The sequence below is a fragment of the Miniopterus natalensis genome, chromosome 2 (genome assembly GCF_054644295.1).
Source record: "Miniopterus natalensis isolate mMinNat1 chromosome 2, mMinNat1.hap1, whole genome shotgun sequence".
Lineage (NCBI taxonomy): Eukaryota > Metazoa > Chordata > Mammalia > Chiroptera > Miniopteridae > Miniopterus > Miniopterus natalensis.
The window spans coordinates 104,319,626-104,338,243 of record NC_142082.1 but is presented as its reverse complement, the minus strand read 5'-3'; the positions used below and the strand labels follow the sequence as shown (position 1 = coordinate 104,338,243).

Sequence of the window (18,618 nt, the reverse complement as noted above, 5' to 3'; positions counted from 1 at the left end):
GAAATCAACAAAAACGTATAGAGAGTCTAGTGCTTTTCAATGCTAAACAATGATAGAAACTATTCCTTAAATACCATGTCTGGATTGCAGAAGGTTTTTATTCACCTATTAGCAGTTGATTTAAAATTGGTGAGTTCCATCATCAGAGTAAGTAACCCGTTTTTGTTCTACAAACCAAAAAGTAAAGCTGACTCAAATCACTGATTTAAAAATTACTAACATCATATTTATTTAATAAGTGACTTTTTGGATAAACAGAGTAATTCAAACCTGAGTGTTCGGAGCCACTCACTACAAATTAGAATTTCACAGAGAAAGAAAAGAGACAAACATGCCTCCTTATTTCAAGTACTGAATCATTATTATACATCAGCCTAACCAACCATGCAATTACTGACGCAGTAGGACTCATAACAGAAAGAACACAGATGATGCCGGCATCTGACTTGTTACAAATGAAACAGTATAAAAACGCTCCCTTCTGTACTACAGTCCCGCTATAGAATTGCTGGTTTCAATTGTACAGTCAAGGCCTTGGTCAGAAAATATTTCACACTGGAATGTGCTATAAACACAATCTCGTCCCTCAGACACCCAAGGTCCCCAGTTACTGGGCTGTATTTTCTAATTCAAGGAGAGGCACAGGGTCAAGTACCACCGTGCTCACTTAGGTTTGTAAGGTTAACTGTATGAAGGACTAATTATTTTCTTCACAGAATTCTGTAAGTAATTTGGATTTGGATTAAATGGGATGTGAAATTACATTATGAATCATAAAATGTTATTTCTAATTCTTCTTAGGTGAATGATGGTGGTTAGTGGTATGGCTGCATGGACCAACCAGCCTGGCTTTTTCGAGATATGGCTAAGCAACACAGGACAAGGATACAGCCTAAGATATAGTCACTTACAAAATTTTAGCATGAAAAGACTTTAACTTCTGCTTGCTTTTAAAAGAAAAGTGGCTCAGGAGCTAGAGCATCAGCCCGCAGACCAAAGCGTCGTGTGTTCGAGTCCCTGTCAAGGGCACGTACCTCAGTCGTGGTTGGATCCTCAGCCTTGGTTGGGGCCTGTGGTGTGTCTCTAACATCAATGTTACTCTCCCTCTCTCTTCCTCTTTCTCTCTCCCTCCCTCCCCCCTCCCTCCCTCTCTTCCACTCTTTCTAAAAATAAATAAGGAAAAAAATTAAAAAATAAAAATGGATGCTTAGCTTATTTTCCCTGAATGACCCTTCTGTGCTTCTTCATTCTATGTTCAGAGACCTTGAATTTTAAGCCAAAAAAAAAAAACCTCACCAGATTTTCCCCACCTTCACTGTGCACATATCCACGTGGGCCAACTGGCTGCTCTGTCTTTTGCTTGCATAACCCCAGATTGACTATTCTAGGTGAAATTGCCAGGAGCTGTTTTCTATGTCACTGCAATTGTCTACCCATCTATGAAGCCTTGCTTATACATAAAAATCACTCTCTATCAAATTGCTCCAAATTAACATCATCCACCTCAATAGTTTGTAGCTCATTTTCCAGTTGTTTAATTTTCTATGCTTCTCCTGACCCAAATAACTTTAAAATATTTGGGAAAAAACATAGTTTTGGAAAAAGTGTATAATGGATTCTTCCTAGAGAACCTGAGTCACTTCTCTAAAGCCTCAAAAACTGTATCATGCAATTCAATTTTATCACACACAAGCACACAAACATATTAGCTATGCCAAGAGAAGAGTCTGAAAGAAAATACACCAAAAGTGTATTTGAGTTATAGGGTTGTGGGTGGTCTTTGTTTTCTTCTTAAATTTTTATTTATTGATTTGAGAGAGAGAGAAAGAGAGAGAGAGAGAGAAACAGAAGTTTGTTTTTTCACTTATTTATTCATTCATTTATTCATTTCATATGTGCCCTGGACAGGGATTGAACCCGCAACCTTGGCATATCAGGACAATGCTCTAACCGACTGAGTTCATCAGCCAGGGCTATTTCCTTTTTTATGTTTATGAATTTTCCCATTGAACATCAAAAGACACTTAATAATTTCTTTAATTTCATAAGTAGATCTCAGCTATATTGAGAAGAGAACTATTAATTCTTGACAAAACCCACAAAACACAAAATAGTCCACTTTTGAGTACTAAGAACCTAACTATGTAGCCTATAGATCCCTTCTGGCCTGGTTCTTTTTCTCACTGAACTTTGGTTATTTTATGGATCATTTGCATCTCTACAAGAAGGAAGGAGGTAGCCCTAGCAGGCTTGCTCAATGGTTAGAGCGTCGGCCTGCGGACTGAAGGGTCCCAGGTTTGATTCCAGCCAAGGGCACATACCTCAGCTGCAGGCTCGATCCCGGCTGGGGCTCATGCGGGAGGCAACCATGTTTCTCTCTCTCCCCCCCACCCACTCTTTCTGAAAAGCAATGAAAAAAATATCCTCAGGTGAGGATTAAAAAAAGTAAGGAGGTAAAAGGAGATGCCACTCAAATTAATATCATTGCCACTTTACAGCAAATTATAGAAAGTTGTTTCTTAGGGAAGAAAGCATAAAATATTAAGCCAAATAGTGTTTCAAATTATTAACTTTACATAAAAAGTTGTATCTGTTATCACTGGGCTTCACTTTACTAATATCATATACCTATAGTTTAAAATGTTTCCTCCTCTAACTTTTTGGAATTTTCATGAATTTAAGAATTTTAGAGTTGGAAAGGATATCAGAAGTCATTTATTCAGTTTAACACTTATACAGAGAAGTAAAAAAAAATTTATACTGTCTCCAATATGTAAACATTCAGTGTCTTCTTGAATACTTCCAATAATGGAAAATTCACTTCCTCCTAACAAGAATTCTGAGGAAACATTTTTGTTTTCTTTCTCTTTTGCCCTCTTTCAATTCCCCCCTCTCCCGTATTTCAGAGCCATCTGGCTCACGATTGCCACCTTTTCTGAAATGTCTGTTGGTGTGCGGGAGAGGAGGAAACGCAAACACAAGGCAAATGAAAAGATGCAATGGATGTTATGGGGGAGCGTAAACATCTGGTGGCAGATCAGAAATAACACGACGGACAAAGAACATATGAAATGGGCCTTGAGAGACTGACGGTATTTTAAAGTAAAGAAGGAGCGGGGACAGCATGGGACAAGGCATGAAGGCACCGTTAGGAAGCAAGATTGTTATTCGGTTTGGCTGGAGTTTCAAATATCTGTAGGGGGCAGAGGGAGTAGAAGGTACTGGGTTAGAGGAATCACCCGAGGCTGTGTAACGGAAGGCTCGCAGAGTCTACAGGCTCGTGTATAGCAGGCAATGAGAAAACAAGGACTTAGACCAGAGCAGTACCGTGATCACACAGGTTACATTACATCATCTGGCTGTTAATGGGAGAAAGAATTATTTCTTCTGTTATTTACCTCACAGCTGGAGCAATTAACATTGTGTCTATAACATGTATTTGATTTAATATCTGCACTTCCCGTCAACATTGTAAGAGCCAGTCTGTGGGCACATAATGATGAACAGAACATTGTTTCAACCTCAAGTTAGCAGTGTAGTGGGAGAAGTATCTATTAGTGTCTAGAACTTACTTTGTTCTTTCTCACTGAACTGTAATAAATTTAACTGTAATAAATGAGAAAACAAAATAAGTTCTAGATACTAATAGACTGGTGAGTTCAATGGAAAGAATTTGAATGAAGTGATCTGGGAAAACACGTAAAAAGCAGTATTTTAACTGGGCATTGAAAGATATGTAGAGTCTAAAGGGCAAATAAAATGAGGGGGAAATCATTCCAAGTTGTAGGTATAGTATAAAGTGAAGTCCCCAAAGCCATGAGTGTGTGTGAGTTCTGTGTTATTTTATGAGACAGTTAGATGTAGCTACAAGAGGAGGCACTGGAGAGGCTCAGGAAACCAAGTTTATTATACTCACAGGTTGTAGAAACGGGAGGCAAAGGCCACCATGCAGGGCCACATGGGGAAGCCTCGTGGTGGTTAGGAGGGAAAAATCGGTAGCAACGGGAAAACCAAGACTAGCACCTTTCCTGGAGTTTCTGCCCCTTAGGACTAGCTAGTTTGAATCATTTCCGCAGGATATCAACTGCAGGGTTGGTCCCTAGCTGCTGGCTGGGCCCTGATATGATTAAGGCCGGGGGGGAAATATTGCCTCCTGGACCAGGCCAGATAGTGGAGGGATGGCTCTGGCTCGTTAGTTTGCATATGGAAGGTATGTTTCTGGTTGGGCGCTTTGCCCTCTCTAAGAATTGGCAAGCCCAGGGAGGTGCATCTGTCCCCAACCAGAAGATTTTTAAGGTGTCAGAACATTAAATATATAAACAGTACTGTGTGTGTGTGTTGAGAGGAGAGAGGGAGAAAAAAATATTTGTTCAATATTTGCATTTATTATTTACTGGCCACATAGAAACAAAGTTCCTGGAGGGTAAAATGTCACTTTTTAAGATTAATCTTTAGTGTGCCTAACATAGTACAATTAATAAAGTATAATTAATTACTGATTAGTTGCCAAGTAATTAGGATGCCTTTTAAAGACTTGAAGAATTAAACAAAATAAACAACTAATATAAATAGTTGTTATTGACTGAAGCTCAAATTAAAGCATCTCTGCCCAAGCCCTATGCTAGAAGGATAACTGGTATATTCATATTCATATTCATATTCATATTCATATTCATATTCATAGTCATATTCATATTCATACTCATTCACTTGGCTGTTATGTGCCAGGAACTTTGATGAAGACTAGAGATATAAAGATGAATAAGTGATGTCCTTTGTACTCACGGAGCTCACAGTCTAACAATCAAGGGTGAGTTCACAAGTCAAAGGCAGGTTAAAGAAACTCCGTCCATGTCACACTTCATTCAGGACTTTTCTGACTGCTTCCTTGTGGTGCCCCTTCTTCCCTCCTCCCTTTCATTTTCTGTAAACTAGAAAGTTAGAGCTCAAGACTTAGATTCTTTTGGCAAGAGTATTTCAAGGTGGTATATATTTCACATTATATAGGAGGCACATGTCTAGTTATTCAATTTCTAGTGATGCTGATCAATGGGTTTAGGTGGTGGCAGCCTAACCCTTCCATGGTCAAGTTTCTATTAATCCTTCTCATAATATTATTACTGATGATCATTGCCTGAATCAATTATTTTACTAGGGTGTTTTAAGTTCTATCATCTTATCTACATTACAAGGGAATTCTTGGAATTCTTTAATAGAGAACTTTCCCTCATCAACCAGTACTATTTGGTTACTCTCAAATATGGTCCATACTTGCCAGGTAGAATAAATGCTTAATTATTTTCCATTAAGTACCAATTTTCAGAGGAAGGAGCCCTAGTACCTCCAAGGATAGCCAATAATTATTTTTTGTTTTGTTTTATATTTTTGGTTGCTTGTTTTCTCTCATCACCATGAACTCATAGATTTTATATAATCAGTGGGTTTCAATCCATTGCAGTCATTCTTGTTGTTAGAATTCGTTATTTTGGTTAGTGGTCCCTTCAGGCTGACTACTGTGCCCCTTCCACATGTCCCTATTTGTCTGACTTTCATATCCCAGACCTGGAATCAGGAGTTTCTTTAAAGAGCCCTGGTAGCTTTTATGAGGAAATAGTATTTAGAAACAATAATCTGGGGGCTAGAGGTGTTTATTGCTACTGGGTTGTCACTTATTTCTAGGTCTTTTCAGGGGAAAGTTAAAAGCTACATATTTAAGAAGTAAAATGTCAACTAATTCTGTCTGACATTTCCATTTAAAATTTAACATTATACATTATTTATTTTTCTGTTACACTGAAGGTTTTGTTCTGATCACAAAGTTGACCCTTAAACAACACGGATTTGAACTGCACGAATCCACTTCTATGTGATTTTTTTCAATAAATACAGCACATGTATTTTCTCTTCCCTGTGATTTTTCTTAATAACATCTTTTCTCTATCCTTCACTGTAAGAATACAGTATATAATACATACAACATACAAAATATGTGTTAATCTACTTTTTATTAGGATATTAGTTAAGTATTTTGGGGAGTCAAAAGTTATATGTAGATTTTTCAACTGTGTGGGTTTCAGTACTCCTAACCCACGCATTGTTAAAGGGTCAATTGTACTCGATTATTATATCCTGAAAAATTACAATGCCAACATTACTACTAACAAAACCACTGAATAAAGTTTATAATTTCTTTGTAGTTCTTTTTGTCCTTAAAATATAACCCACTAAGGGTGTTTAGTTCAAATAAGGGATTCTGAAGTCGCTCTGATTTATTTTCTAAGTAATTATGTCATAATATATTCAATTATGTACATTTACTTCATCTAATTTTCAAATTCTAGAGTTTTCTTTTCTTTTTTCTTAATTTTATTTTTTGCCTGTGTTTCTAGAGTGTTAATCTTTAACTTCTTGATTTTTATAAAAGTGTTTTATAAAATAGGAAGATTAACCCTCTTTCTGTTATTTAGCTGTAAACATTTCTTCTTAGTTTTTATTTTATTTATTTTTTTTAAATGTTTTTATTGATTTCAGAGAGAGGAAAGGAGAAGAAGAGGGAGATAGAAACATGAGTGATGAGAGAGACTCATTGATCAGCTGCCTCCTGCATGCCTCCTACTGAGGATCGAGCCCACAACCCGGGCATGTGCCCTGACCAGGAATCGAACCTCAATCTCCTGGTTCATGGGTTGACACTCAACCACTGAGCAACACTGGCTGGGCTCTTCTTAGTTTTTAGTATCTTTTCACTTTGTGGTTTTTCAAAACCCTGGAACACATTTTCTTTTGTAGTTGAATTAATTGCTTTTGGGTTTTGAGTCATAGTTAGGAAGATTTCCCCTTTCCCAGATTACAAAGAAATCTATACAAGTTTTCTTCTGGTACTCGCATAGTTTTATTTTTACATTTAAATTTCTAATACATTTGAAATTTATCCTGTATATGGCATGAGGCAGAGATCCAATTTTGTACTTTTCCAAGTGGCTACCAGTTAGCCAGCACCATTTATTTAAAAATCTATTCAAATAACTGATTTTGGATTTTCATCTTTATCATATCCTAAATTTCATATCCATTGGGGTCTCATCTTGGACTTTCTCCTCTGTTCCATTGCTCTATCTGGTTGTTTATGCATCAACACCAATACCACACTGTTTTAAGTGTTTAGGCTTTAATGTCTTAGTATCAGGTAGGTAGAGCTTGCCCCCTTCCACACCCAGCATTGCTCTTCTTTGCCAGGGCTTCCCAGTTATTCTTCCTGGTATATTTTTCCATATGAACCTTATAATCAACTTATCTGATCCCAGAAAAAAAAAAAGAAACCAGTTTGTATTTGTTTAGGAGCCATCTTAAATTTATAGGTTAATTTATGGGGAAGTGAGAGCTTGAAGTTTTATCTCCTTGTCTAAGATCAGGACATATATTTCCATTTGTTCAAGTCTATTATTATGCCTTTCAGGAATGTTTAAAAGTTTTCTTTATATAGGTTTTGCTCATTTCTTGTAACTTTATTCCAAAGAGTTTATATTAGTTTGATGCTATTTTTAAGGGGTCTTCCAGTAAACCTTTAGACTGGGTACTATTTGTATATAAGAAGGTTATTGATTTCTCAGGCTACCTTTTAATCAATTTAAAAGCAAACAGTCTTCTTTAGCCTATTAAAAACAAAGATTTTATTTTTCATATAATTTTGTTTGGTGGAAGGAATAGCAGTTAAGTCTTTCTTAAGGAGCGTATTCCCACTGTGAGAATTAAGCATGTATCACAAGGAAAAACAAAAACTCACCTTTGTATATTCATCTTTGGCCTTGGTGAGCATTTGTAAGATATCTACTTCCTTCCCCTCTCCTGAATTGAGGATCATTGGGGAGATTCCTGCTCCAGCTCCTTGATGGGCTTTCAACTGTTCATACTGAGTTAGGCTAGAAAAGTATAGGGGAAGAACCACACCAGAAAAAACAATTCAATACAAATGATTTTTAAAACCACCCAATTGTTTTTATCCTGTTATGATCATATTAGAAATAAGACTGGCTTAAGAGTTGAATGAAGGAAAATGAGATTTGAGGTCCTGAGTACACTGTTTAGATATAAGAATCTAGAATAGGGGCAAGCAAACTCCAACCTGTAGGTCGAATCCAGCCCACCACCGGTTTTTATAAAGAGAGTTACAAACACAGCCGGTCCTTACGGCTGGGCTGCTTTCTCACACTAACTGCAGAGTTGAGTAGTTGTGACAGAGGCAGTATGGCCTTGCAAAAAAAATATTGACTACCTGGCCTTTTTCAGAAAAAGTCTGCCAATTCCTCATTTAGAGCATTTGAAAGGACTCATTAATTGCTGCGGAAACCGATTTGAGAGTTCTCAAAGTTTGAGCGAAGTGTATGGCAATCAGATTTTCCCCTTCCTTCCAAAGTGCCTTGAAGTCAAAGCAAGGGTAATTCCAGCAACTCAAACCCTGTGGTTCTCTGTCAGTTTGAAAACAGTGAAGATTCCATTCTAGAGGAGAGGTGCTTAAAAAACAGAGCAATGAGGCATGTCTTCTGTTTTCCTGAAACAGTACAGAAGGGAGACCATATGCTCCTATATGCTGCTAGGTGCACTGAGAAAAATACTTGTTCCTTTTGTGTGCTTTGACTTTCAGCTCAAATTCTTTTATAAGTGCCATGAAGTTTGTGGTCAAAGAGATCTGTGAATGTATTGAGAGGTTTAATTCTAACTGAGGAAGGGCTGGAATCCATACAGATCAGCTGCTATTGCTAGTCAACAGTTTCCTGCCCCAGCTGTTAAGGAATTACTGCAGAATGCTAGCAATTTTAACATGGCCTCTTGGCTGAGCTGCAGGGTAATTTTTAATCTACATGAAATCCTGCTATTATTATCCATTGCGCAGTTTACAATAACATGAAAGTCCTAGGAACTAGTTGTTATAGTGGTAAATACCAGTTTGAACACAATCACCATCTGAAACCTGAGCTAGTTACCTAAAATTAGCTGTCACAAGCTAGATTTTCAGAAATCAATTATATTTATAAGAAAGCGCTCCCCAAGTTTCATTTTTGGGAGTCACTTTTTAGTAATATGATTGCCCAAGATTTAAACTTGGAAATGGTTCTTTTGCATACAGAGCTGCTTTGTCAAATCATGTGGGAGGCAGCCACACTGTGTGATCAGCTGAGTCCAGCACAAGTGGGAAACATTTTATTCTGAGCTCTAAGCCATCCCCATAAAGAGCAGGGAAATAACTGCCTCCCAGCACGCAGCCCAGAGGCTCAAGAACTGATGACAGAGTTGACCAGTCACAGAGAAGGCAGCATGCCTACCTGGGCACTCCTTTCAATACAACCAGGGAAGCCAAGAAGAGCAGGAAGGTCAGGCAGGGATTTAGGTTTCCCCAAATGCAGAATGGCACAAATCACAAGGTGGCACGAGATTGGAAGAAAGAGAGACTAGTAATGAGGGAGAGAGAGAGTGACTCTGTCTACCGATCACTGAACTAACATTAACTCATATATTTCCAAAGAAATTGAAAACAAATACTGTCCTAAACAGAGTTTGAGGTGTAAGGAAGCTCTGAGCCTCTGCAACCACAGGTGTGCAGTTAAAGGAAAGCATTTAGGGCGGGAAGGAAACGAAAGACCTGAGAGAATCTGGAGCAGCCCTTTAGAATGTCTCTGAATGTTCTTTCTACTAATAGACATACTGAGAGCTTTCAAAGAAAAAACTGCTAAATCACAAATCAGTAAGATATTAAGGAAAGCTGCCATCTGGAACAACTCATATTACAGGTACTTCACATATGCAGAAGACAATGAGGTGAGCCATTCCACATGGTAAATGTTACCTCGTGGAAATGTAAAAAAGTTGTATTTATGTCTACTTTTCATTTATAAAGTAGTAGTAAGATATATTCTGCTAAGATTATGGGGTAGTTATGCATACTTAGAAATATAAACAAAAGCACCAGGTCCTGAAAAATGGCATGTAGTCTTTCAGCACTTACTTTTTCATAAGCTCTGCAATTCTTTGGCATTCTTCTTTATCATAAAACCAAATTCCATAAATAGACACTGCAAAAAACACATCAAACAAATTATGGGCATCTTCAAAACTACAAAATAGAAAGGAAGTCCCATTCCATCTTGAAGGAAAACACAATTATTGAATAAATGAAACCAGTCATTGGAATTAAAGCTTGAAAACCTAGCACTAGAATTTTTTAAGCCCACAGAGAAATCTGTAGTGGTCTTATGCACACACACACACACACCCAATAAAGTCTATTGTCCTTAAAAATACAGCACCCAAACATAAGAATTTGGTCAACACTTCTTAAAGAATGACTAGATTGAAAATGAAATCAGAATTTCTAAACTCTTGATTTTGAAACATAATGTTTCCATATTCCATTTGCACATTTCACAGACATAGTTCATCTTTATTTTCAAGTATTCAGACACCTAATGCACAAATTAGGCATAGGAATCCCTCTCCCTTCTCCTTTTCCCAGGTAAACGTTAACTGAGAATTTGGCTTTGTAAGATGTAAGTTAGGATAGGGTACAGAAAAAATTAGATTCCATAATAAATCTCTGATTTCAAAATGTCTGTACAGAAAATTTACAACTGTTGAAAGCTTAGAAATGGCTATGACTATCATTTAGTAACAAATGAATAGCTGCTATTGATTCATTTGACAATTTTCAAATAAATTGTCTACTGTGGTATGGGCTTATCTACATCATCTTCATAGCAAAGGCTAAATAGCAAAGGCACATGTGTAGATACCTAGCTGAAGATCTAGTGGTATTACTCATATAAATAATGCACTCACTACATATACACTTTTAAATCTTCATTGAAAATAGCAGCAATGTTATAAGGCAATGAAAACCAACTATACGTGTGTGTGTGTGTGTGTGTGTGTGTGTGTGTATTAATCCTCACCTGAGGATATTTTTTCCATTGCTTTTCAGAGAGAGTGGAAGGGGGAGGGAGGAGAGAGGGGAAGAGAGAGAGAGAGAGGGAGAGAGACATCAACTGGTTGCCTCCCGCACACCCCTGACCAGGGCTGGGGATCAAGCTTGCAACTGAGGTAAGTGCCCTTGGCCACAATCGAACCCAGGACCCTTCAGTCCACAGGCCCATGCTCTAACCACTGAGAAAAACTGCCTAGGGCTCAACAAAACATATATATATATATATTTTTAATATACCTTTATTGATTTCAGAGAGAGGACAGGAGAGGGAGAGAGAGAGATAGAAACATCAATGAGAGAGTCACTGATCGAGCCCGCAACCCGGGCATGTGCCCTGACAGGGAATTGAACCCCGATCGTCGGGATCCTAGGTCGACGCTCAACCACTGAGCCACACCCGGCTGGGCAAAAAAACATATTTTTAAAAGGAAAAACATTTGTAATTTATACTTTCAAAACATTTAATTATATGAATATTATTTGGTCATTAAAATAGCTGTGATATTTTAACTATGACCTCTCCCCCACTCACCCGAGCAACGTGGAATTTCTGCTTCTTTCCCGGGATGATTCAGATATCAATAGGTACAGGAAATGTCTTTTAGTGCTATTTTAGGCAGATATCTTAAAAAGAAACCTTATAAATCCGAATTACTAACTTGCAAGTTAGTAATTCAACTTTGCATGATTAGTGTACCAGGAATCTCTATCTTACCTACCTACATATGTGAAGAGGAAGAAGTGGAGAAACTGGCTCTTCCTTGAATTGGGACATTTTACCTTCTTAGAAATACATACACATCTTGCCTTTAATACAGCGACAATCTTTTGAAAAAGAACATCTGAGTTCTGAAGCCAATGAGCTGTAACAGCCTTTATGTCAAAAAGAAATTCTTTCATCTCAAGATCATTAAATGAGTATCTTGAAACTTTTATTCAAGGTTGTTTCCAGTTCAGCAACATTAATTGTTTACCCTGATTGCCTACACAGATGCCCACACACTAACCCACCCAGTTTCATGTTCTTGTAAGTACATGACATTCAACTACTTAATAAGTTTATGTATTTTGGTGGCTTTAATCTTAGTTACAAAACTAGGAACCTGGTCTATTTTTTGGTTATCCATTCCTTTCCTTGGGAGGAAAAGTGGTAGCATGGGAGACAAACAGCATAACTAAAAAAATTCAAGGTCCAACTGCAGAGAAAAAAACAGCCATTTGTGTCCCATCAGTAGAACGTATTAGTAGAAATATTTTGGGTGTTTTTTGTGGGTTTTTTTTGATGTTACACATTTGTGGCATTTGACATAAGGAGCTAGATTTTCATAAGGGTAGAATGCCAAGGAAATAGTTGATACAAAGAGAAATGCAATTTGACAGTATCATTACCAGGAGATAACTGAAATGCAGATTTAGGGAGGGAAAATGCTATAAAAACATCTTTCAGATGTCAAAGAATGAAAGGAGACTGGATTTGTAAGTGATTATATAAGACATTGTGGAGATTTCTTTAGGACCTGACCACATCTCTGAAGCAACTTGACTTTCAGATTAAACGGACCATTTTGAAATAGCTCTTTTTTTCTATTCCAGTTAATATTTATTTTGAACATAAAATTTAAATAGCCAAGAGGTAGGGGTAGGGTGGGGAACAGACTTACCAACAGTCTGGCTACAGAAAGGTAGCACCAAGATAAACGGTAGAACTGGGCCTAATTTTTTTCTCCCTAAAATAGTTTTGCCACTTGAGCTGCATTCCACTGGGAAAGGGGCAGTGAATTACATTAAAGTGCACATTCCAACTAAAGTTTTCTGTCTCTTAGGCCCAAGGTCCATCGACCCCTGGACAAACCTATCACTCTTCTACACAAGAGGGTGTATCAGAGCAGCTCGTGGTGACAAATAAAAACCAGAGATCATCATGCCTTAGGGAGGTGATGAGCTGACAGGCTGACAGAAACCATTAGCCTCACATTTCAATCCCAGTTTTCCTGTAAAGCCACTAGGGGAGAGGCCCATCCTTACGTAGGCAGTGAGCACAGCAGGGAGGAAAGAAAAAGACAAGGTTGTAAAGAACCACAAAAGAGACCTGGTTTTTAGGATTCTAAAACTTAGAGTAATTCCTGTCACCTAAATTTGCAGTGACGTGATAAGGCCTCATTAATTTGTGTAGCACAGAAATGTGACTATGAGAATGGTTTTTAGGTTTTAAAAATTTACAAGGAGAAAAGCTCACGAGCAGGGTATTTTCTTACTTTTGAAAATCGACCTACAAGTACGCATCTGGAAATTCACCATGCTTCGAGCCTTTGTTCAGCCCGCTACGCCTGCATACCAGCCGCTCCCCAGTCTCCCGTCTGCTGAAACAGAGGTGAAGTTTAAGGGCACTTTAGTGCATGAAGCTCAACTCAACTGTTTCTACACCCCTCCTGGAGGTAAGAACCCAAAAGTGGAGTAAAGAATAGAAAGAAAATGTTGACATTTACTCTAAAATACTCTCCTGACGCCTAGAATGTGTGACTCCCTCACTCTAAGGACTCATCTTTTGGGCAGTCCTCTTCATATTTAATACAGGATTTTTAACAGCACAGTTGTGAAATTGTGCCTAAAATTGCACTGTCCTGGTTTATGTCATGATTTGGAAATTCTCAGTTGAAAAAAAGCAGTGTTCGAGGCACCAGGCAATGCAATATTGCCTCTACATGTCTGCTAAAACACCAGTCTTCTACTTGCCTTTTAATTCTGCAAGAAAGATTAAGGAAAGCAAAATTTCCATATTAGATTTCATATCTGACTAGAGAGAGCAAACAGATTATATTTCATAATGATATTGTCTTCCTTTTTAATTTCTCCAGCAGAAAAATCTAAAGGTGATCAAATTTAAGAGGCTAGTTAAGAGGTCATGAGAGCAATATCAAATATCCTTAAATGCACATTCATTTGGACCTTTGATTATCATTAGCATGGAGCATTCATTCATTCTGGACATTCTTAAGGGATTTACCTCATTTAGTTTATGTTCCTAATAAATATTTCTTTCCAATCTGTTCTTTTAAAACATTTATCATTTGTTCCATATTTTACCCCAAATATCTTTCAACTCCAAATCACGAATGATAGCTTATAACCCTTTAACAAGGATTCATGCTAATATTTGTGCAACTTTAAAATAAGACATATTTCCATATAGTTAGTAGGTAGATAATACATAATTACATAGGAAAATTTTTAATATGCAGAATAAGGATATATGATGCTGCAATGCTCTTCTCTAAGTCACAAGTTTCTCTCAAAATGATAGGAAAATATATTTTTCTTGGTCAGTATGTAGCAAGAAGGCATTTAAATTCTTTTTTACTAGGAAAACCATGGAAAAGTGACAGTATAAATTACATAGATATCTTCTGGGCACTTAAACCAGAATTTAAAAATCCCTTCAAACCCCATTCCTTTCATGAAGTCCTTCTCAAATGAGTGGAATAATTATCCCAAATGTAAGGACCATGAACATCTAACCATATATTTGGTGTAAATACTTTGGCATAAACAATATTTCTTGATTTATTGTACCATTTATCTAGTTCAGGCTTTTATAAGTTTGACTACATTGATGATGACTAGTTACTGGCATCTGGTAGTAAGCCCACACACTCAGCTATTACCCTTCTGAAAGATCACAAGATAGTTAACAAATTAGAAAATCAGAACCATGAGATTTTAGAGTTGGACATCAGCTAAGAAGTGTGCAGTTCAGCAACCTATTTAGCTAATGAGTAATATGTGGTCTAACAAGGCTAAATGGCTTAGCCAAAGTCATTTTTCTTAGTTCAATCTGTTTTCTCTAAAATATGCTCCTCCCCCACCCTTACAAATGAAAAAAGTATTAAAACAATTTTTAGGTTTGTTTGATTTGTAGGCTGGCTATATGAGTTTATGTGGACTCTCAAAAGGAAAAAAGGAAGGATGGAAGAAAGGGAGAGGGGGAAATGCGTGTGGAGGAAAGAAAGGGAGCGAGGGAGGAAAGAGAGGAAGGCAGTCACGGAATCGCGATTCCTAGTACCGGCTGTATTTTTACGGCAGTAAATGCTGAGCAGCAATCACGTTGCCCGTGTACTGGTGCCCACAGATGGAAAACGTAGGCTGTGTTTGGCTGCTCTATGCTGACTCTGCACTTCCACCCCATTTGGAATGCTTTGCACTAAAAATGCTTTCTTTCGGCTTGTTCTTTAATGCCCTTAAAGCAGTGTTCTTTCATTCACCTCTGCTTAGCTCTACTAACCAAACACGGGCATAATCTTGTAAAACAAAGTTTTCGCTGGCCACTGAGAGTCTACATAACACTGTTATCTTTGGCCTCTGGTCTGGTTCTTTTCATATGACATAGTTTTACTGCACCTCACAAATCAGTGATCCCATGATCTCAAAATATTGGAAGGTTCACAGTATATGAAACTTCTTTTATGGTTGACTAAATGCTCATGAACATTTTTGAGGAAACAGTAGAAAACTTAAACAAATACTGTGAAGTAGAAACAACCTTCCCCTTTATAAATAAATTAACTTCATTAGAAAGTTAATGCCATAAAAAACAGCAACAAAAACCTCTCAATTAAAACATTACACTAACTTGGGTTAAATTAATATGTATCTCAAACTATAAATGAGAAATTATCTTCAAAGAAAAAGATGGATTTATCTTTTTAAAAGTTTTCGTTTATAACAAATGCAGGTTGTCATTAGACCTTCTGAACCTTCAGAGGTCATTACCCTCCCAAAGTGGGAGTCTTGGGTCTGTGACTACCCACAGGCTCTGGAGCATCTGATGGAATTGTCCTCATTATGTACTAACTTCTAATAAACTTTATTTATTCTCCTTTAATCTAAGAGACTAAATAAACATTTTAAAAAATTAGGAAGTAGAAAAGCCATAAGTAATAATAAATATAAATAGGAATGACTTACTCTGTTTTGTTGGCCATTTAAATTTATATTTTCATTTTGTTCATAATCTTGCTGATTAATTTCAAAACCTCCTGTGCCACAAACAACAACATGGGCTCTCTAAAGTGCCTCCCTCTCTCCTGAGCTCTTAGCCTTAAGGACTCAGTCTTTCTCATTATCCTCCAGGGATAAACAGTCTCAGCTTTCTCTTTGCTTCCAGTTATTTGTATATCCTTTGACTAAAAAACAAAACAAAATACATGCCATAATTAAGTATTTATGCAACTGTTCCCTCCACTAGACTATGTGCTCCTGGAGGGCAGGGCTTGGTTAACATGCCCAGTATAACGACTAGCATGAGGTACACATTCGACAAATGTTTGCTGAGTTGAGCTGAAATCTAAGACTTCAAGATCTTATGCCATCGATACTGCTTATAATTGCTCATATTAATAGTTTTCACTATTCTGGCTTAATAGAACATCACAGACAAGATGTGCCTCGATCCTCTGTATCGACATCACACCTCCTACCAGGGTCCCAGCAAGGGGGTGGACTCTTCACATCACCCCTTCTGTTCTCCCACTAACTTCACTCAGAGTTTATTTTGCTTCAAATATTTGATACTTTTAGGCATAAGTAGTGTTATGGGATTTTGTCTTTAGGGTATAAGCTCCTTAGGATGGTATATGTCTATTGATGCAGCACTGGGTAGGCACTAATGTACTCATTTTATGTGTACTTATAATACAACAATTTTACACCATATACCAACCTTCCTGATATGTGTCAGGCACTGGCCACTAAGAGCTCAAAGAATGCAATCAATCTGCGAAATCACATGCATTGGTTTTCAGAGTATAACTAATAGTACTTTGATCTAGCAGAAAAAATAAGATATTCATATGCCAGTTCTGTCTGACAATAGTAATCTGAAGCTTACATATACAAGTACCTAAATAATCTTAAAAATATAAGATTTATGTGCAATGTCAGTTATTCCAGGAACACAATGAAAATGTATTACTTTATATAAATCTCAATGTAGCAAAATGAGTCTAGTCGTGTATAAACTATAGTTTGTGAGAAATATATGTTTAAGCTAAACATAAAACAGAGTATTTCTACCAGTTAAAATTTGCTCTAATGAAAAACAGATTTCCTCATATTTGAATCAGATTATTTAATCAAGTGTTTAACAATTATAGGAATAGCTTTACTGAAAATACTCTAACTATAAAACATATGATCACTGAAACATTTCTAAGATTTTACACAGTAGTGGTCTAGAAAAAGGAGACTAATACTACTTCTTGACTGTAGAAAAGTGAGCCTGAGTTTCTCTTCTTTTCATTTTGACCTTAATCTATAATTATGGATACAGTAGATAGCACTTTCCCCAAAGCCCTTTATGTTATAAACAGTTAAATCATGTTTGGGTTCTACTATTAAATAAGAGCTCTAAGGTTGAATATAGGATAATTCTAACACCAATTCTTGGCTAAAATAGTTTTCTTTCTTCAAAAACCACCCCCAAGAACATGAAAAAATTATAATTTTTCCTTCTGTGGGTTAAGAAGTAAATGAACCCAAAAGTTTCAAATTGATTATTTAAAAGTATTTTCAAGCCCAGCTGGCATGGCTCAGCAGTTAAGCATCAACCTACGAACCAGGAGGTCACGGTTTGATTTCCCATCAGGGCACATGCCCAGGCTGTGGGCTCGATCCCCAGTAGGTGCTGTGCAAGAGGCAGCCCATCAATGACTCTCATCATTGATGTTTCTATCTCTCTCTTCCTCTCAGCTTCTGCTCTCTGAAATAAAAATAAAAAACATTTAAAAGTATTTCCTAAGTGATTTTTGGAAAAAAGTCAGTAATATAAAAAAAAGCCTCTAAAAGAACAGATATGAATACTCAATATAGCCAATTTGGAATCCAACTTTTCTCTGCCAAAATTTAGACTTCTATCATGCCAAGCTGGGTTCTTAAAAACAAAGTATGAAATACACTCCAAGACACAATATTACTCTCTGTATGTTGCTTTCATATAGTATGTGTACATCACCATATATGACTCTGCCACACAGGTTCTTCCTCATCTAAGCATGCCAGATTGTTAAGTTAAATAAGTTTAGAGATGTATACACATTTTCCCATTAAATTCACGTGAAGGTCTATGTACAGTGAGCCCCTAATCATAAGTGATGCAAGTGTAGGTTGTGTAAATTAGAGAAGCATTGTTTACCCATATTGTAGGTGTGTTTATTTGTGCATGTTTCAAGGGGCCATCAGATATCACAACTCAACACATGGAAAAGCAAAGACATAAAACCCAGACGTACCACAGGACACAAAAGTAACATTTTGCTTTACATGAGGCTTTTCAGAGCCCTCTTTAATTGAGAGAATGCCAGGTTCTTTAGATAAACAGTATTCTTTAGAGTTTAGATCTCTTCCCTTCAGCATAAGTGGCAGCGAGAACAAAAAAATAATTCTGGGTTTAAGGTCGGAGTGACAAGTTTAATCAGTCAAGTTATGGTAGATGCGTAACCCTTAACCATATTAAAACACATAAGCTCTGAGCAATGGCACATAATAAATAGATCAATTTTTCAGTTAGAATGGCCATGTAGGCTTATAGACACAGAATGACCACACTATCATATTTTAATTTCAGTCGCCTTCTTTCTTTCTTTCTCACT

The 18,618-nt window shown here is 37.1% G+C and overlaps 1 protein-coding gene across 6 annotated transcripts in view; it reads right to left on the bottom strand.

The window, feature by feature from the left end:
* The window catches only part of DCP1B (decapping mRNA 1B), a 50,417-nt gene that overhangs the window by 8,805 nt on the left and 22,994 nt on the right, over positions 1–18,618 (bottom strand). For all 6 annotated transcript variants that reach the window (XM_016224865.2, XM_016224867.2, XM_016224868.2 and 3 more), the window contains exons 4-5: positions 10,001–10,067; positions 7,784–7,919 (exon numbers count right to left, since the gene is read on the bottom strand). In XM_016224865.2, coding sequence (XP_016080351.2) covers positions 7,784–7,919; positions 10,001–10,067 — 203 coding nt within the window. The remainder of the gene's footprint in view (positions 1–7,783; positions 7,920–10,000; positions 10,068–18,618) is intronic.